This window comes from Henckelia pumila, chromosome 2, assembly GCF_033568475.1.
Source record: "Henckelia pumila isolate YLH828 chromosome 2, ASM3356847v2, whole genome shotgun sequence".
Lineage (NCBI taxonomy): Eukaryota > Viridiplantae > Streptophyta > Magnoliopsida > Lamiales > Gesneriaceae > Henckelia > Henckelia pumila.
The window spans coordinates 95,540,979-95,563,019 of NC_133121.1; the positions used below are offsets into that span (position 1 = coordinate 95,540,979).

Consider the following 22,041-nt stretch of genomic DNA (forward strand, 5'->3'; position numbering starts at 1 on the left):
AAATGTTCGATATGTATGCAAACAAAAAAATTACGAAAAATTGAAAATTAGTGATAACATACAATCTAATTTTGAATTGAAAATTGGTATAATATCTATCATACATAAAATTTATGGAAATTTGAAACACAAAAATAATTAAAAAAATAACAGAATTAAAAGGTAGTTATAACGCCAAATCAAATTTAAAATTTTGAATAAAAAATTGGTATGTTATCATGTATAACATTTAGGAAAAGTTTCACGCATATACATATATGAGAAATTATGTATATCTATACCCAAAAATTAACTTAAATTAAAAAATAATGATAATATCTTATCAAATTTCATATTGTGAACAAAAAAATAATATATTATCATGTATAGAGTATTAGAGTTTTTAAAAATTTCCCCATATATACCAAATTTCAATTTTTTTTACCAAAAATTGATATTATCATATCTAATATTTATGAAAATTTTTACATATATATGGATAAAAGTTAAATAAAATTTAAAATTAGTGATAAGATTCGATCAAATTTCAAATCTTGAACCAAAAATTATGACATTAGTCGTGTATAACAATAAGAAAATTCTCACTTATATGTAGAAAAAAAATTTACTGAAATTAAAACTAAAGATAAAATCCGATCAAATTTTGAACCGAACATTGGTGCATTATCATATAGTGTATTTATTGAAATTTTCACATATATATGAACAAAAAAATTAACTTATATCAAAAAGTATAGATAACGCCGGATTAAATTTCAAATTTTGAACTGAAATTGGTACGTTATCATGTATAACATTATAAAATTTTTTAAATATATATAAACGCAAAAAAATAACAGAAATTTTAAAAATTGTGTTAAAACAATATCAATTTCAAATTTTGAACGAAAATTGGTATATGATTATATATAACGCTTATGAAAATTTTCACATATATATATATATATGGACAAAAAATTTAAATGAAATTAAAAATAGTGTTAACATCCGATTAGATTTCAAATTTTGAATCAAAAATTAGTTCACTATATAGTATTTATGAAAATTTTAAAATATATATGAAAATAAAAAAATTAAGTGAAATTTGAGACATTATTATATATATGACATTTATGGATACTTTACATATATTTGAAAACACAAAAATTAACTAATTGTTTTTAGATGGTAACTTTTTTTCAAATTTCAAATTTTGAATAAAAAATTGGCATATTATCATTTATAATATTTATGGATATTTATATACACAAAACTACTAATTGAAATTCAAAATTATGAAAATATCCGATTAATTTAAAATTTTAAATCCAAAAATCATTAATTAACATGATTTCTTTTTTTTTTAGTAATTTTAACATATATATGGAAATAAAAAAATTAAGTGAAATTAGTGACATTATTATATATATGACATTTATGGATACTTCACATATATTTGGAAACACAAAAATTAACTAATTATTTTTAGAAATGGTAACTTTTTTTCAAATTTTGAATTTTGAATAAAAAATTGGCATATTATCATTTATAATATTTATGGATATTTATATACACAAAACTACTAATTGAAATTCAAAATTGTGAAAATATCCGATTAATTTAAAATTTTAAATCCAAAAATCATTAATTAACATGATTTCTTTTTTTAGTAATTTTGTTTTGGCGGAAAATTACTATATTTAGTAAAAACTCCGCTTTTATATATATATAGATATAGATATAGATATAGATTTGTGTGATTCCATTGACCCAAAATTTCTACATTTAATTTAATAATTTGTAAGTTTATATATTTTTTTACTCATGTTTGAATTTAAATATAAATAAATATTTATTTTAATATATTTTTATCGATATATTAAATATATTTTAGTCATATATAATTTATTTATTGAATTGATTTTTATATATATATATTTTAAAAAAGGATAATGATTTAATATAGATAGAAAAATATCATTTTATTATATATTTTGAAAATATATTATATTTGAATAAATAATTTATTAATAGTAAAATATAAAAGTAATAAGATATTTATTTATTTTAATTTTAAATAAAAATAAATTTATTTTTACACTTTTAATCAATAAAAATTACTTTTGAAAAATAAAATATGTATTTAGTTGAATTTATTAAAAAAAATTTGGACTTGAAAGCAATTTTATTAAAAGATAAAATTAACTTTTCAATTGTATTATATACCAATTAAATTATTTTCAATAGTTAATGTATTAATTTGATATTTTTTCAACAGTTCGTGTATTACAATGAATTTTACTCTTATAATTAACGATATTTTGTTATGACATAAAACTCATGGTCGTTATATTTGGGTGAGATTCAATTTTCAATTCAAAGGATGCAATTTGATGTGATGGACGATTCACGTATAATTGGGCTTTATTAATACGTTGGTACGAGACTAATTTCAAAGGAAGAGGGCCAAATATATTTTGAGAAAATGGAAATCCTAAAATAAAATAAAATAATGGGATTTTAAATTTTTTAAAATCTTGGGAAATTTAATAAATAGAAATTTTAAAGTTTCATATATTATATTGGGACTTATGGATTTAAATTATGAGTAGGTTTTTTGTGGTCTCATCCATGAGATCGGTCAACAATAATCATATTTATAATAAATAGTAATATTTTTAGCATCAAAATTAGTAATTTGTCATGTGCGACTCTCAATTATGAGACACGTCTAACAAAATTTACCCGTGAGACCGAGACCGTCTAATAGAAAATTTTGTGTTAAACTAAAACATGATTTTTAAATAATTAAGAAATTATAAATAAAGATAAGACTTAAATATCAATCGCAGAAATTTGATAAAAGAAAAAGCTATTTGTGGATATGTATGTGTATATATATATATATATACATATATAATTATATAAAGCTCTTTATGTTTCTTAAAAATAGTTTGGTTTGAGTCATGATATAAGTAATATATAGATAAGTAATACATTATAATAAAAAATAAATAAAAAACGATAGTTAAAATAGTATTGGATTTGATCGATAAATTATAATTTATTTGATTTGATTGATTAAATTTTATATAAAAATATTAAATAACTATTTTGTTCTTTTAATAATAAATAAAATAAAAATTATATTATTAATAAGGAATAATATAATAATTTAAATTTAATGATTTGATTGATGTATTATAAATAATTAATATTTTGATTGATGTAAAATAAATAGTTAATATATGGATAAATAATATGAAGAAAAAAACATGAGATGAGATGAATTATACATATATTAGTAATATGGTGAACAAAACGGTGCCTTAATATCTTATTTTAATAATAAATATTATGACCAAATTATTTTTTTAAACAAAGTCCAAAAATATGTTTTTGTTTTGCCCACGGCCTGTGCTGCCACTGCCAATCCCTTGCCCTCATCGTATCGTAAGGACTCCTCCTTTATCCCAGCTTTAACCACCACCAGCAACGGCCGCCGGAAAATCGCTAGATAATCATAATCATAAGAAAACTGCAACCTGTTCTTGTTTACCGAACTTGTTATTCTGTTCCTAAGAGTATTTTTCTTTGGCTGTGGAGTTCGTTCACCATAAATGTTGTCTGGAGACGATGATGGAGGAGAAGACCTGCATTTTTCAATTCCGCGTGGTGGTCCAATATATGTTCCCAACATGGTTAGTCCAATCACGAAAGTACCAGTCTTCGAGACTTCTGTATCTCGTGAACTTGAGGTATTGTTACATTGCATTTGCAATTCCGTGTCTTTTTTTTTCCCCCTTTCCTACTAAAATTAGTTATTCAATATCCATGTGATGCTATAAATTTCTATATGTTTTTACGTTTGTGTCATTCTTTTCCTAATTGTAGAGTTTGAAAAAAGAGCTAGCTAGAGACACGCTGGAGGAGTGTGAAGAAATTCTGTAAGCATCGGACGCCATCCTTTTGTTGAAAACTTGAAATCGTTGCTCATTGTTTTGCTAATCCATTTCTATTTTCAGTGTCAAAAACTTTAGCACGATTTGTATATAGTGTTATCCTGTTGCAGCGGCAGTTCTTGTCTTATCTGTCCCTGTTGAATTATCCGGTTTTTTCGACATATGTATTACTTATTATCTTGAGCAGTTCTTGTCCTCGACAATTGTCTATATTGATTTTTTTGTTGTTCTGCACACCGGAGTGCTGGTTGGTCTTTGGATGCAACCTTCTCTCTAAGAGTATGTTAGTTGCACACAAGGAACATAAATTTAGGACATCAAGAACTTTTTAGGGTGATGGATCCCATTCTCTTGTTACTAGACTTGACTATGTATTACTAGCTGTGAGTTTTAAGTTTGCGCTCGAGACAATCATGTACTTTGATGTTTGTATTACCTTGAAAAATATTACATACATGGATATTTAGCTGGTTGTTAAAAGATTATGTTATTTGATCTTTAGGCTGTTAAATGTAGCATTTACGCTGCAGTATCACTAACTTTCATGTAATGGCTGCTCAGTCTATAACCAAAAGATATCTGCACTTACTGTTGAAGTCCCTTGAAGGGGCCCAAGGATTTTAGTTTTCAGGGACCAGTGAAGCTTTTGTTGTGTCAGATGTTTATCATATTTTATTTTCCCACATTCTTTGTGTCATGTCTCTATGCTTTGAAGGTTTCTTTAATTTTCATGCATGCTTTGTTATTTTCTACCTAGTGCTTCTTTCTTCGTTTCCATTGTCTTGTTTAGTTTACGGACACATGGAGGACATGCGAGTCGTGCAAACATCTATCATCTTCTTTATTTGAAGAACTACTCTAGAAACTTTTGTTACCAAGTTAACTAGTTAACCTTGTTGGAGGAAAATAGGAGTTTTGCAAACATTCTTCGTGCCGTGTTTCTATGGTTTCTTTATTTTTCATGCACGTTTTGTTATTTTCTCTGTAGGCTTACTTCCTTTTCATTTTCCATTGTTTTTTTAGTTTACAAACACATGGAAATAAGAGTTGTGCAAACATCGATCTTTTTCTCTTTATTTGAAGAACTAATTAAGAAACCGTTGTTTTCAAGATAACTAGATAACATTGCCGTTGTTGCACTCAAGCAGACAAGCACACATGCTTGTTTCTATTGAATATTTCGTTACTAATGTGAGTTAAGCACCTGATGTCTGAAATCTGTGCCTTTAAAAGGGTTGATGAACTCAAAATAATCAGTGAGGATGAGTTAGTGAATATGGCATTTGAAGAAGGTTTCAAGGTAAACTGTTTTGAAATTTTTTTATTTGTTTACTGTTTGGCCTACCAATTTAATGCCTGGCATGCTTTTGTGTGATGACCATAGGGTGGTGAGTTGACAGTATACACTACACAAGATAAGGAAGAGAATTCGAGTCTGAGGTCAGTTGAACTAACTTAGATTTGATTTTATGATTGACAGCATTCCATATTTTTCAGATTTATCATCTCCATTACTTGCTTCATTATTCAAATAGATGTTTGGTACCTTAGATATATCTGGTTTTCACTATTATTTTTTCAGGATATCAGATGATAATGGTGCATCCAGCCTTGAGCATACGTGTTCTCAAAGATCAGAGACAGATATGCTGGCAGTTGTTCCAATTGAATCTTCAGTTGTTCCTCCTAGAGATTCTGACTGCATCAAATCAAATGAGAAGCCTGCAGGGAAGACAAAGAAGAGGAGACGTAGCGATAAGGGCAACTCTCTTGATGTACGCATGCATAGTTTAGTGGTTCAGCCAATGTTTTTCTTCTTAAGCTCAATCTTTATACATTTCCTATCAGGAAAACTGCATTGCAAAGGTGGAGCAGCTCGCTAGAATTAAACAAAAACAAGAAGAAGATAAAGCATCTGTGAGACTACACTCATTCAAGTAGGCCCATCGGGAAATTCATATGCATGCTATTTTAGATATATCATCCCTTCCTGCTTTTTATGCCGAAGCTGTTTCTCTTTTCTATTGATTCAGTGGTAGTTCCAGGGCTCCTGACTGTGGAACACTCGCAAAGAAAGTTGAGATGATAAGATCATTGAAATCTGCAAGTGTTTCAACTCAGGTTGGTGCACACAAATACCATTTTTACACTCTCAGTCCTTCCGTGACATCTAGATATATTTGTTGGAAACTTGATGATTACAAAACATAAATTAATTAAGACATAGTTGTTGAATCCGCGTTCTCTGATCTCACGGATGTGATACCCGGAGCAGCGGAAGTTTAAAAAATTTTATTTTTCGATATGGAACAATTTCATATCGTGGGTATCAAATCCTAACGATTAAAATTGTTGCAAGTAAAATAATAAACACAGTTAAATATTTTACTTATTCAAGCAAATGCTTGATTATGGACTCCAACAGAATTTAATCTGCTCTTCTTGTAAATCCCGGGAACCGATGACTATCACGATCAACCTCCGGAATTAAGTCCACGAATAGAAAACTAAAACCCTCTGATTGATTGCACTAGAAATCAATCAGATGTTTATTGAAGAGAATAAACAGATTTGATCTGTCAATTCAGAATGTAATTTTTCACAAAAATTACAGACTGAATTATCTCAAAAAGGAGCAGAGGATTTTCGAAAATTCCTCTTGAAATTATATGTGTGTAATTCGAAAATTGCAAGACTGAAAGCTTATGATTTTCGAACACTACACATGTATTTATAGATAATTTCTAGACTAGATTAAGTTATAATTGTATTAGGACTCTAACTGCTTAGGGCCCACAATCCATAACTTAAGCCCAACAAGCCAAGCCTGTTATTATAAAAATTAATATAAAATTCATCGTGACTCCAATTGATAAACTGATTTTACCAATGTGCACAGAAACCATTTCTGCATCTTTTGAAGTCAAGATAATTTTTCTGAATCCGAATTCAGTGATTTCCAAAAATGCCCATCCCTATGTCATTTTAGGAAATTCCACTCCTTTTATTTAAGAAGTCCAACTTCTCTTTCATTAAATTTAACTCTTTAAATTTAACTATCTCAACGGGGTTTAGTAATCCATTACTTGTGTGACCCTCAATGGTTCAGGATACAGCTAGCCGTGGGCTCACAACTCCTTGTGACTCGAAACAACAATTTCCGACTTGCCCAATGAATCATGGTAAGAGCGTCTAGCAACATCGCCCCATGATTCCCTAGGTATCAATGATAGTGACTGCAAGAACCAGTAGATTTTGGTTAGCGTACAGTACGGTCCCTTCATCCATATATCCCGATCGAATCAACAACCATTGGTGCATCGAGAGTCGTTCGAGATTCGATAACTATGCATTACATCTTGGAGATCAAATAGTGACATCGCATGTGATACTAGGAAAACCGAGTTACCTAAAACACATCATGTACTCTGGCCAGAGATTCGTCATACTAATATCTCCTCAGATCGCATAGGATATCCACACTCGCAAGTATGTGGTGAATCTTGACAACAAAGTATCGACTCCTATATGTGTCGTAACTGTACCCAATCCCGACACTTGATGACCCCAATAGAGTCGGTAAACGAGTCAAAGTACAGTACTAGCATATAGAGTCTCAATGATGTTTCAAGTAGTAAGGACTAATGGTGTACAACCAAAACCGCGGACTTATCCACTCAAATAATAATAACCACTTGGAAAGTGCGAATAGGAGAAGTTCGATCATTCACCATATGAATATCCATTTGCATGCTTTGAACATCTCCATGTCCATTACCAATGAAACGTGGTACTTGGCATCACAAATGCTAGTCTCAATCTCGAGCGATCCTTATCCTTATTAGCGGACGGCTCAATTGACTAGGAACTGTTTAGAATATACAGTGACTATAAGATTTGTTTCATAATATTGATCTCTCTTTATTCACTATCTCATCTTACTTACACTATAGTATATTCAAGGTCTTTATCAAAACAACAATAGTATATCACAATATAACAATATGAAGAAAGACAAAGAAAATGCCATTAATGAATGTAAATTATATTAAACAAAGATTGTTTATACATAGAGTCATAAAAGCCCTTAGCCACAAGTTGGCTAACCGGTCACCCACTCTTTCAATCTCCCACTTGCCCTAAAGCCAACTAGTCATACTACGTAATCCCATTGCTTCGCGATGTTTGTCAAACAATGGTCCTGGCAAGGGCTTAGTAAGTGGATCAGCGATATTATCTGTAGAGGCCACTCTCTCGACAGTGATGTCTCCTCTTTCCACAATCTCCCGGATGATGTGGTATTTCCTCAGTACGTGTTTGGATCTTTGATGAGACCTTGGTTCCTTTGCCTGAACAACGGCACCAGTGTTGTCGCAGTACACCGGAACTGGACCAACAGCTTCAGGAATTACGCGCAACTCTTGGACGAAATTCCTCATCCAAACGGCCTCTTTAGCAGCAGCAGCTGATGCTGCAATGTATTCTGCCTCAGTGGTGGAATCCGCTGTGGTGTCCTACTTGGAACTCTTCCAAGAGACAGCACCGCCATTGAGCATGAATACAAATCCAGAGATTGACTTCGTGTCATCCACGTCACTTTGGAAGCTAAAGTCGGTATAGCCTTCCAATTTCAATTCTCTTCCTCCATAAACCATGAATATATTCTTAGTCCTTCTCAAGTACTTAAGAATATCCTTCACGGCTTTCCAATGCATTTGACCGGGGTTGGCCTGATATCTGCTCGTGACACTCAGAGCAAAGGCTACATCCGGTCTGGTAGATATCATCCCATACATAATACTACCTATGGCTGACGCATATGGTATGTGTGTCATTTTCTCTATCTCTTCGTCAGTCTTGGGACACATAGACTTGGATAGAGAAACTCCATGACACATAGGTAGATGTCCTCTCTTGGACTCATCCATAGAAAACCTTTTCAATATGGTGTCGATGTAGGTTGCTTGAGTGAGTCCTATCATTCTCTTAGATCTATCTCTATAGATCTGTATCCTATAGCCTCACCCAAATCCTTCATCGAGAATCTACCTGATAACCATATCTTTGTTGACTGCAACATCCCTACGTCATTCCCAATGAGTAGGATGTCATCAACATAAAGCACTAAGAACGTCACCGCATCCTTAACTACTTTCTTGTACACGCATGGTTCCTCCGGGTTTTTGATGAAACCAAAGTCCTTTATTGTTTCATCAAATTTCTGGTTCCAACTTCTTGATGCTTGTTTGAGACCATAAATTGATCTCTGAAGCTTGCATACCTTATGGTCGCTTCCTATGGATGTGAATCCCTTGGGCTGCATCATATAGATTTCTTCCTTAATGTTTTCATTAAGAAATGCAGTATTCACATCCATTTGCCATATCTCATAGTCATACCATGCTGCTATGGCAATAAGGATTCTTATGGACTTGAATATTGCGACTGTGAAAAGGTTTCATCATAGTCAACTCCTTGTCTTTGAGTATAACCTTTTGCTACCAATCGTGCCTTGTAGGTGAGTACCTTGCCATCAGGCCCAAGTTTTCTCTTGTAGATCCATTTACACCCTATTGGAACAATTCCATCGGGAGGATCTACTAAAGACCAAACTTGGTTTGTATGCATCGAGTCTATTTCCGACTGCATAGCATCAAGCCATAAATTCGAATCCGCATCAGAAATTGCTTCCTTGAAGTTTCTTGGATCACATCCAATGTCGGGTTCACTTTGATCCCCTTCAAGAAAAGACCATATCGAATAGGAGGTCTAGAAGTCCTCTCGGATCTCCTAGATGTAGGCGTGTCCGTTGAAGGTTCTTGAGGTGTGTGATAGTTATTTTGTATCTCGGATTCTTCTCGAATTTCTTCGAGTTCCATCATCTTGCCTTTCTTATCTAATAAGAACTCCTTCTCCATGAAGGTGGCATTCCTCGAAACAAACACTTTTGTTTCATTAGGATGATAGAAATAATATCCGATTGAATTCTTCGGATATCCTACAAAATAACATAAGGTGGGTCGACTATCCAACTTATCTCCCACTGTCTACTTTACGTAAGCAGGATATCCCCAAATCCTTAAGTACGAATACTTAGGAGCTTTGTCATTCCATAACTCGTATGGAGTTTTATCTACTGCTTTGGTGTGAACATTGTTCAACAACAACACCGCCGTTTCAAGTGCATAGCCCTAAAACGAAGGAGGGAGCTCAGTGAAGCTCATCATAGATCGAACCATGTCCAACAAAGTTCGATTGCGACGCTCCGAGACACCATTCAGCTGAGGTGTCATAGGAAGAGTCCACTGAGAGAGAATCTCATTCTCTTTTAGATAGCTCAAAAACTCGGTACTCAAGTATTCTCCACCTCGATCCGATCGAAGTGCTTTAATACTTCTACCTTGTTTGTTTTCTACTTCAGCCTTGAATTCTTTGAACTTTTCAAATGATTCAGACTTATATTTCATTAAATATAAATACCCATACCTAGAATAATCATCAGTAAAGGTAATGAAGTAGGTGTGACCAAATTTAGTACCGATACTAAATAGTCCGCAAACATCTGTATGGATCAAATCCAACAGATTTTGACTACGCTCAGGCTTCCCTTTGAAAGGAGATTTAGTCATTTTTTTTTTTAGGCAGGACTCACAAGTAGGTAGAGAGTTAATATCAAACATGCCCTCTCCCACTAACTTGTTCATTCTCCTTGAGGAAATATGACCTAGCCTAGCATGCCAAAGGTTTGCCGGGTTTTGACTATCGTTTTTCCTTTTATTTGTTGTTACCGGTTTATCAACATAATCAACTGGAACGTCTTTTAATTTTAAGTTATATAAATCGTTTTAAATTGTCCATTTCAAATCAAACATTCATTCTTGTAAATATTGGAAATCCCATTCGCAAATTTTCAAGAAATATCTTCTCTATCAAGAATAGAAAAAGAAATAATGTTTTAATGAAATCTTGGTACAAATAAAAAATATCTCTCTCAAAATATAGCTTAAAATTGTTTTTGCAAAATTAAACAAATGTTTCCCATAACTTTTGGATTCAACTCTGGAACCATTCCCGAACCTTAACTGGGTCTCACCCATCCTAAGCTTACGACTTCTTGTCATCATCTGCAACTCATTGCAAATGTGAGATCTATATCTGGTATCCAATACCCAAGAAATAGTATTAAGTGAAATATTTATAAAATATATCCTTTGTAGTTCGTAACTACTCGATATACATTCTTTGCAGTTGCGCTTTCAGTAACCGGGTTTCTTGCAGTGATGACAAACTTATTTAGACTTGTCCATCTTTGCATGTAACATTTGGCCTTGAGATCATGGTACTACCATTTCTCTAGTTCGGCCAACCTTTCCGAAGTTACATCAGCCGGGGCTGTTTTCGGAGGAGTCTTTTCTAACACTTAGAAAATCTTTTCCGAGCTCAGGACAATCTTAACTTATTGAACCATTCCGTATAGTTTGCGCCAGAAAGTTTGTTTTGTTCGAGAATTGAAACATGTGGATTACGAAGATTCATCATAATGATATACTGAGATAAAACAGACAATAATCAATGATTGCTTAATTAATTTACTAAGACATAAAATATGGCAAAATTTATTTTATGAATTTCACTCCCTCTATTTTAACGATTTCACTACCCTCTAGTGAAAACGGGAAACTTGTTTCCTTAGTTGGAACATGGAGTCCAATTGACAAACTATATTACCGAATAATATCAGCCAACCATAATTTTCAAAAGGTAGAGCCCAATTGCTTCCAAAGCAATCCCCATGTTTTTTACCTCATGTCCAATAAGGGCCCAATAATATGACGCCGTTTATTGTGACATGTCAAGATAACCCATCGATATTAAGTTGTGATGGACGGTCGCCATGTGGATCCCAAATAATATGAGTCAATCCCATGAGAGTTTCACCCAACTTACAACATGTGTCGATCCAATGTACAGCTTTCCGACGAACGGGCCCCACCAATAATATGAGCCGGACCGTGCCCGCGGGTAGCATCTCATACATTGATCGTTGATGGAAGGTAGGAACATTTAAACAATATTTAAATTCCCCTTTTATAAATCTTGATATCAATTTTAAATCATATTTAAAATGAGGGATTTTTAATTTTGAAAATTCGTCTCATTTTTTAAAGTTTGTATGCTTGCGGGATTCATACAATTTAGTCTAAACATGCATACAACAATAATATCATATATTATTTAAAGGATGATCGATCCCAATCACTAATCGACCCGTGGTTGCCAATCACGAGTTTAAGTCCAATCCTAGGTGATATGCAAGTATGCAATGCAATCCTATTACATTGAGCTTCCAATTTATATTTCTTCGGTCTTTATTGTTGCTGGACCCACCTTTGTCTTAAAATCTTTATCTCCCACTAACTCTAATAAATTTACAATAAATTTCGATGACAAGTAGGGGATACATATTTAAGGGTGGGAACGGGCCATAAACCAGGCCCACTTTTTATTACAAATGACAATTCAAATTGGGCTATAAACCAAGCCCATTAATAAAACCCAACAACAATAAAACCAAATGTAAGTAACCTAATATACATCTACCAAATTGGTCATGGCAATCGATCATCCTTTTATCCAATAATTAATTCAATAATTAAATAATTGGATAACATGCAATGACATCATAATTAAAAAGATAAAATCAAATTTTATCTTATCCTTTTATAAGATCATATCTTATCATCAATTGTACCAAAATAATTAATTTTATAAAATCTAATTTAACGGATAAAATTTATAAATTTTCCAAAAATTCAAATTTATCCAAAAATCAATTTAAAAAATTTCGGAATCAAACAATTTGATCCGACGCCTCGCGGACCAATCAAAAACAATTTTCGATCGGACCAAAAACTAAAATTTCAAAAATTTAAAATTTTGGAATAAATAAAAAATTTAATTTTCCGTCTGCCCGGGACGTTCCCGGGCAGCCCCGCCCCCACGTGGGGCAGTGCAGCCCCCACGTGGGGTGTAGGGCAGCCCCTTGGCTGCCCTGGGCAGCGATCTTGCTGCCCTTGGGCAGCAACGATTGCTGCCTTTTTGGGCAGCGATCTCGCTGCCCCTTGGGCAGCGATTGTCCGATGCCTCGTGGACCAATCAAAAACAATTTTCGATCAGACCAAAAACTAAAATTTCAAAAATTTCAAAAATTCAAATTTTTTAAATTTCCGGATTGCCCGGGACATTCCCGGGCAGCCCCGCCTCCACGTGGGACAGGGCTGCCCACGTGGAGGTGGGCAGCTCGTCGCTGCCCGATTGCCTTGTTTCCTTTCAAATTTAATTTTAAAAATTTTCGTTTTGTTTCAAAAACCGAGGCTAAAAATTTTGTACAATCGATTAATTTTAATCGTTTGATCAAAGATTACAACCTGGCTCTGACGCCACTGTTGAATCCGCGTTCTCTGATCACATGGATGTGATACCCAGAGCAGCGGAAGTTTAAAAAATTTTATTTTTCGATATGGAACGATTCCATATCGTGGGTATCAAATCCTAACGATTAAAATTGTTGCAAGTAAAATAATAAACACAGTTAAATATTTTACCTATTCAAGCAAAGGCTTGATTATGGACTCCAACAGAATTTAATCTGCTCTTCTTGTAAATCCCGGGAACCGATGACTATCACGATCAACCTCCGGAATTAAGTCCACGAATAGAAAACTAAAACCCTCTGATTGATTGCACTAGAAATCAATCAGATGTTTATCGAAGAGAATAAACAGATTTGATCTGTCAATTCAGAATGTAATTTTTCACAAAAATTACAGACTGAATTATCTCAAAAAGGAGCAGAGGATTTTCGAAAATTCTTCTTGAAATTATATGTGTGTAATTCGAAAATTGTAAGACTGAAAGCTTATGATTTTCGAACACTACACATGTATTTATAGATAATTTCTAGACTAGATTAAGTTATAATTGTATTAGGACTCTAACTGCTTAGGGCCCACAATCCATAACTTAAGCCCAACAAGCCAAGCCTCTTATTATAGAAATTAATATAAAATTCATCGTGACTCTAATTGATAAACTGATTTTACCAATGTGCACAGAAACCATTTCTGCATCTTTTGAAGTCAAGATAATTTTTCTGAATCCGAATTCAGTGATTTCCAAAAATGCCCATCCCTATGTCATTTTAGGAAATTCCACTACTTTTATTTAAGAAGTCCAACTTCTCTTTCATTTAATTTAACTCTTTAAATTTAACTATCTCAACGGGGTTTAGTAATCCATTACTTGTGTGACCCTTAATGGTTCAGGGATACAGCTAGCCGTGGGCTCACAACTCCTTGTGTGACACCCAGAGCCAAAAAGTCTTAGGGCGGTACATGGTCCGCAATATGGGTGGTTAATACCTGAAAGATGGAAACCCCACCAAAGAATGGGCGACGGGTGACATGAATGAACCGATCCCACACCAGAATGAGAGGTACAAAAGATTTGATATGTACAACTCATATCAAGAAGGTGCATCTTCTTTTCGGGAGCTCATCACATAAGAACTCTAAAGTTAAGCGTGCTTGACTTGGGGCAATTATAGGATGGGTGACCCCCTGGGAAGTTTCTCAGGGTGCGTGTGAGTGAGGACATAAGCACGCTGAAAAGACCCGTCTTGATACAGTGGAGCGTTACAAATGGTATCAGAGCCTGGCCTCTCCCAGTACGGTGTGGTTCGGGGACGAACCAAGCGGAAGCTGGTGGGCATGTGACACCCAGAGCCAAAAAGTCTTAGGGCGGTACATGGTCCGCAATATGGGTGGTTAATACCTGAAAGATGGAAACCCCACCAAAGAATGGGCGACGGGTGACATGAATGAACCGATCCCACACCAGAATGAGAGGTACAAAAGATTTGATATGTACAACTCATATCAAGAAGGTGCATCTTCTTTTCGGGAGCTCATCACATAAGAACTCTAAAGTTAAGCGTGCTTGACTTGGGGCAATTATAGGATGGGTGACCCCCTGGGAAGTTTCTCAGGGTGCGTGTGAGTGAGGACATAAGCACGCTGAAAAGACCCGTCTTGATACAGTGGAGCGTTACACCTTGTGACTCGGAACAACAATTTCCGACTTGCCCAACGAATCATGATAAGAGCGTCTAGCAACATCGCCCCATGATTCCCTAGGTATCACTGATAGTGACTGCAAGAACCAGTAGATTTTGGTTAGCGTACAATACGGTCCCTTCATCCATATATCCCGATGGAATCAACAACCATTGGTGCATCGAGAGTCGTTCGAGATTCGATAACTATGCATTACATCTTGGAGATCAAATAGTGACATCGCATGTGTTACTAGGAAAACCGAGTAACCTAAAACACATCATGTACTCTGGCCAGAGATTCGTCACACTAATATCTCCTCAGATCGCATAGGATATCCACACTCGCAAGTATGTGGTGAATTCTTGACAACAAAGCATCGACTCCTATATGTGTCGTAACTGTACCCAATCCCGACACTTGATGACCCCAATAGAGTCGGTAAACGAGTCAAAGTACAGTACTAGCATATAGAGTCTCAATGATGTTTCAAGTAGTAAGGACTAATGGTGTACAACCAAAACCGCAGACTTATCCACTCAAATAATAATAACCACTTGGAAAGTTCGAATAGGGTAGTTCGATCATTCACCATATGAATATCCATTTGTATGCTTTGAACATCTCTATGTCCATTACCAATGAAACGTGGTACTTGGCATCACAAATGCTAGTCTCAATCTCGAGCGATCCTTATTCTTATTAGCGGACGACTCAATTGACTAGGAACTGTTTAGAATATACAGTGACTATAAGATGTGTTTCATAATAGTGATCTCTCTTTATTCACTATCTCATCTTACTTACACTATAGTATATTCAAGGTCTTTATCAAAACAACAATAGTATATCACAATATAACAATATGAAGAAAGACAAAGAAAATGCCATTAATGAATTTAAATTATATTAAACAAAGATTGTTTATACATAGAGTCATAAAAGCCCTTAGCCACAAGTTGGCTAACCGGGCACCCACTCTTTCAATAGTGTCTAACACTTGCCTTTTTTTTTTGCGAATAAAGGAAGGATGTAGGTGAGGTGATTTTCTTGTATTACAGAATTTGTGCATAAAATTCTATCTTTCTTTGAAATTAATTTCTCCCTCTTAGTTACTGTAAATGTTTTCATGAGATTGAAAATTAAATCTGCAACAAACCATTACTTGGTCTTTAACTCAAAGCTAGAATGGATTTCTTTAGAAGCACCTTCTCTGAACCAATTGTTAAGACTCCACCATTGGAGCTAAGTTCTTGTGCCTATCAGCAGCAGAGCAGCAAGAGAATTACCCAGGTCAAGAAACAATAGAAGTACGAATTATTTAAGTAGTCACTTAAAAAATTATTCAAAATAAAATAGAGATGGTAGAGGCAATGATAACTAAGATCTGTCGTATGCATATTTAAAATATCTTGACCGGATGAGTGGAGTAGAGGAATGAAGAACATAAATGTAAATAACATTAGTATTTTATAGAATTTCGAAGTAAATCCTTTTATGAGCAAGTAAATTCTTTTTTTCATCTCTTTTTTCTGCCTGAAAGAATCCAACAATGATCTCGAATATTACTGACTGCCATGATAAACGATTTACCCTGCTCCATGCATAGATGACACTCTATGCAAGCATTTACATGATCTTGATTATACTACTTAAATAGTCTCTTAGGAATTTAAGACAGGACTAATAGTATATATAACTAAGACAACCATTATCTGGTATTACGTTTATAAACCATCTCACTACTGGAATTCTGCCTATAGACCACCACACTTTGTTAATCTAATATTAACATCTATGATGTTCATCCTTCGATTGGACTCTCAAGTTCTAAAGAGCTTCCTTGATCTGGGTTTTGAAGGAGGGGGATGAGATTTTGTATACATGTTTTTCTGCTCTTACTGTTATCTTTTGAGAAATGATTTCAACACTTCTATCAATTCCTTTGGTTTTTCAAGCGCTAAAATTGTTCTTGATTGGTCTGTGTATGTGGAACCAGAACTTAGCCGTTAGTAATATAGCCATTAAAATAGGACAACGGAAACTAGCCATTACAAAGTTGTGTCTTGTGTGAATATTTTTATTTGCTTGTTCTGTCTCTTTTGCATAGTATCTCCGTGGGTTGACAGCTCTGCTGGACACCATTTGTATATCTTTTCCGCTTCATTTTGATGAATCGTTTATACCTTTTTCGGTAAAGATAACTTCTGTCTTCTTTACCGTTTCCGGCATAGAAAAGCATAAAAGACTAACTACACAAATACACAATGAATCAAAATGTTGGCAACACACGAACAAGTTTTATACTGATTAAAAAATTATATCACTGCTCTGCTAATCCAAGAAAACCTAATCTGGAAATCTATTCGATTGTTTTTCGTTGCTCATATGCATTTCCTTTTCTCCAAACATTTTCATCCCCAAGCCCAATCCTTATTTCCCAAATACGCCCTCTTAATCCTTTCTCCAAATATGAATTTGTACCATTTCTATGCTTCCCAATATAATTATTTACATTTAATTGAACTTTTAACCGATCCTTAAATATATTGTACCATTGCTATATAAAACACACACACACACACACACATATTCTACCATTATATTATATTTCAATCAAATATGTGTTTAAAAATTTCAAAATTTCACTTTAAACATTATTCCACAAAGATTAATTCAAACATAATTAATAATAATAATATTTAATAAACAAATCTTATATGATTTGTTTTGCAGAGTGAAGGTTGTCTCCTCGTAAAGTAACTGCAAATATACCTTTTATCTTCCAAAATCATTTTTCAAAACATTTCCCAAACCATCCCTGAAACATTAAAATTCAAACATGACATTGCGGTCAGTGCCCTTTTTGATTTGTCGTCCTCATTTTCCCCATAAAAAGTTCTCATTCTTTAGTTGTGAAGTACTGTTGCACCTGCCAAAGCTGGGAAAGCTAATCCAAGACAAAGAGGGTCTTTGATGCCTACGTTGTTGGCCAATATTTTAACCGTGTGTTCAATTGTTCATTAATATTTACATTTTGGTTCAGACAGTGTTCAACACAATTTTTTTGATGCTCCTTCTCTTGTGAAATTTAAATGAATTGCTTAATCCATTGCATTTTCCACAAAAGCTTTGAGATCAACCTCATCTTTCATTTTCGGTAAACTTTTCCTTGTGCTGTTTTTTTACCCTGTTTTACTCAATTTCTTAATTGAAAACCAGTGAATGATTATGTTGGTCTGAAAGGCATATTTCCATTCATTGATTGCATAATCTAGCTCTTCTAGTTTTTTTTTTATGGATGTTTGAAATGCTTGGTAGGTTAGACCGTCAGATACCTGTGGTAATATACCAGTGGATTTTCCTGAGGTCGTGCTGTGTTTGGAGGTTTACCATAACAAACGAACTACATTGAAGGTAAGTTACCATTTCCTTTTCTGTGTCTGACGTAGGGATGGAGTTAAATGCAAAGAGGTAGATACTCTAATATCTTGCCTGCATACATTCGTAACATCCTTGAACTGTTTACTTTGTATTTATCTCAACATAATATCAACTGGCAAATCATTAATGGTATTTGTGAGAATGATTTACTAGGCAATATATCATATTGTGATTCTGTCTGTCGACTTTACACTTTGCTCCTTTTGATGAATCTCCATTGCATATAACCCGAACCTCGATTGCGTAGGTAATGATTCCTTTTGTTTATCTCCTACCATTCTCTTTGGTGCTACAGGGTGTACCGCTGAGGATTGATTGTGTTTATCATGATAACTGGATTGGATCTTGATTATTGGTGGTACTCACATGAGATTATGAGTGAGCCAAATTGCAAAGCGTATGATTAAATTTAAAATTAAAAAATTTTGGGTATATCTACAATTAGGGGCAGATTCAAATTGCATAAATATTTTCTTTAAGAGTGACAAAAGTTTGCACTATAATGACCTGCCTAAAGTTTATTGTTTGCTAAGCTGTGAATTGCCATTTACTGATCGATGTGATTCACGACAGTATTTTATCTGATAACATCTTGTGTAATAAAGTTCATATATAGTAGTACATTGCAAGCTTGTATCTTTAAAACATTGCTTTAATGCCAATTTGTTGCAGACCATTATCCATTGATCATTGCATGTTTATTCAAAATGATCATTTCCATGTGAAGCCTGAAAAATATTGTATTGAACAGTTTCTTATTATCTCATAATGGCACAAATTTTTTAAAAAGTTTTTTATGGCAGTATTTGATTGTCATGATGTTTTGTGAATATGTTGAGTTTTATCTTGTAATCAACATCCAAATTTGTTTAAATTAAAATGAATTGAGTACAGAAAGGCTATATTTGAAATGGAAAATGGTTGAATATAAGGAATGTCAACTGTTAAAAAACGAAAAAAGAAAGCAGCGACTGTAAATTAAAACACCTATCTGTGAAATAATCTGCTATTGGCTGAGAGCAGTTGTTGTATTGCTTGTGCTCTCCAGACTACATGATTGATATGTTGATTTGCTGCCTAAGAATTTTGAGGCACTATAGACTTAAAAACAAGTTTACGCTTGTAATATTTGATTACTTCTGTTTTAGTTTCTTCAATATTTTTTTGACTGATTTTACTCACCGGTAGCAACTGATGGCTTTTTGTAACAACATCAGACTCAAGAGTTTCTGGTTCTAGGACGGCAATTGTTGACAGATCTAAAAGATAAAATCTACTGTTTGACAGATGAGATGATGGATAAGGCGGGACGGTACAATCCTTCAGGATACTTCTTTATAGAAGTAAATCCATTTAATCTCATGGAAATGCCATTGCCTTGTTTCTCAATGAGCATAACTGGTTATTAATTTCAATATTACGTGTTTGTAGGATGTATTTTACAATGACATGAGGGATCCCTCGGCCATAGACTACAGTATGCCCATACTTGATTGGCTTCAAAACTCAAAGAGTGAGGCCCTTGAGAAATGGGAATCCATTTTTTCTGGTGAATTACAACAGAAGCAAAAGGCTCTATTTGGGGATGTAAACAAACGGCAGTTGCCTCTGCCACAGTTGAGGGCTCTTGACATGCAGAATATTAGATTCTGTGACTTGGGATTTCAAATTGGGGCCGGATATCTCTACTGTCATCAGGTACATTTATCTTTCTCTATTAACACTCATATTTTCTACTTGTGAGGGATAAACATAGCGCAATGGCTTAGTTTAAGCGTAGTAATAACATCCTCAGGGCGATTGCAAGCACGTGTTTGTGATACGGGATATGAGGCTGATACACTCAGAGGACGTACAGAATCAAGCAGCTTATCCACTCATGACATTTCAAACCAAGTTCCGTTGCAGGAAATGCTCTGTTTGCAAAATTTACCAGGCGCAGAAGGTGACTGTGGATGACAAATGGGCGCCATTAAATCCATGCTATTTTTGTGATGTTTGTTATTACATGCTTCACTATGAAAATGGATCTCTGCTGTATACAGATTTCTCTGTTTATGATTATTATCACGAATAGCTGCAACGGAAACATGAATTCTGTACCAGAGTTGAACAGTTCCGAATAATTTTCCCTTTGTTTTGAATTTTCCCGACTTCTTCTCCCTCAGTAAATATAACCTTGCTCCATCCCCAATACTCAGCTGGATTTGTCTAATAACATCCCCTAGTGTTCTTGCCATTGGAAGTACGAAATCCGAACCCTGGATACTGGACTCTTAACCAGAAGATATAAGGTTGAAGATGCAGGATATGCCGGCCTGGAATTCTTGTGAGCTCGATCTCCTTTTTGTCTTTAACCCTTCAGTTGCCTCTTATGTAGAACTAAATTGTACTGACCAATAAAAATATTAATACTATTCTAACTCCGTTTTGTTTTATACAAAAACTAATGTTTCATTATAGTTTGTGCATATAATTCAAATCTAATCAATATAAATGAATAAAAATCAAATTATTTTCTATTCTATTTTATGGTCAAGCTCTGTTATTCTAAATTTATTTCTTTGATCATTTTACAGTGTTGTGTTACTAAAACGACTACATCTTTGTCGTAAAAATAATTATTTTGATAACAGTTTAGTACATTTAAATTTTAAACACAGAAAAATGTGAGTTACACATTGTCGGAAATATTAAAGCGCGTACATAAGAAATTATGAAGTATCTTTTAGAGATCATATTAATTAAAAGAAGTAAATAGACGACAAACAAGTGAACAATATAATAGGCATACGAATACGATATATCAATCCTTGGTGATAGAATGGATAATATCGTTTTTAATTAACACGTACGAACTGTTGACTGATACGAACATAGATAATAGTATAATATAATATAATATAATATGATAATGCAGCGAAATCTCCATCATCAATTCATGACGTTCGGTACTTCTACTAGGTAATTAGAAACAAACCCAGAAATCTCAGCAAGATCAATCAAGTCCTGGTTATTCTTGGCCATGTAAGCGTCTGGAATATATCCATAATTCTCGAAAGCCTTTGCACAACCCCATCCACCATTCATCATCACATACATGGCCAAGTCTCCCAGCCTTTCAAATTTCCCGTTTTTTAAATCTTTTAACGCCTTTTGAAGATCCCCGATGGCCTGTTTATAGCAGGTCTCGCAGTGCAGCATACCCTTTCTCATGCCTGGTTTCGTGTCGTCTTTGTTCGACCTAAGCCACGAGTGAATGAAGTCTTTGGTGCTGTTTGCCTTGTCATTTGTCAAGCTGAAGGCTACAACGGCGAGCTCATATGGGCCGCCCTCGATAGTATTCTTCCAGGGGTCTAGTACGGCGTGGCAGAAGGCTTCGCGTGTTGTTGATTTACATACGTCGTCGATTAGTCGAGATAAAGAATCTGCGGTGGCATTGGCGGTGGCTGTGGTGGGGTGGAGGAGAGGTGAAGCTAAACATGCAAGGATGAAGAGGGTGAATAAGAGGGCCATATTTTTGGATTGTTCTGTGGTTGATT

At 34.2% G+C, this 22,041-nt stretch overlaps 1 protein-coding gene across 1 annotated transcript; it reads left to right on the forward strand.

The window, feature by feature from the left end:
• The first annotated feature begins 3,386 nt into the window (after positions 1 to 3,386).
• Positions 3,387 to 20,922, forward strand: LOC140882610 (snRNA-activating protein complex subunit-like). The gene is made up of 11 exons (XM_073288709.1): positions 3,387 to 3,737; positions 3,874 to 3,926; positions 5,175 to 5,241; positions 5,326 to 5,381; positions 5,524 to 5,716; positions 5,790 to 5,878; positions 5,975 to 6,062; positions 18,377 to 18,472; positions 19,717 to 19,842; positions 19,931 to 20,197; positions 20,295 to 20,922. Exons 1-11 carry the CDS (start codon positions 3,600 to 3,602, stop codon positions 20,574 to 20,576), a joined length of 1,455 nt encoding a protein of 484 aa, XP_073144810.1. The 5' UTR covers positions 3,387 to 3,599; the 3' UTR covers positions 20,577 to 20,922.
• The last annotated feature ends 1,119 nt before the right edge of the window (positions 20,923 to 22,041 follow it).

Bases quoted from the DNA above. Each gene is read 5' to 3' on its own strand.
- LOC140882610 (XM_073288709.1), top strand. From the start codon at position 3,600: ATGTTGTCTGGAGACGATGATGGAGGAGAAGACCTGCATTTTTCAATT. The intron at 5,242-5,325 runs GTAAACTGTTTT...TGATGACCATAG, and splicing joins CATTTGAAGAAGGTTTCAAG to GGTGGTGAGTTGACAGTATA. The intron at 20,198-20,294 runs GTACATTTATCT...TAACATCCTCAG, and splicing joins GATATCTCTACTGTCATCAG to GGCGATTGCAAGCACGTGTT.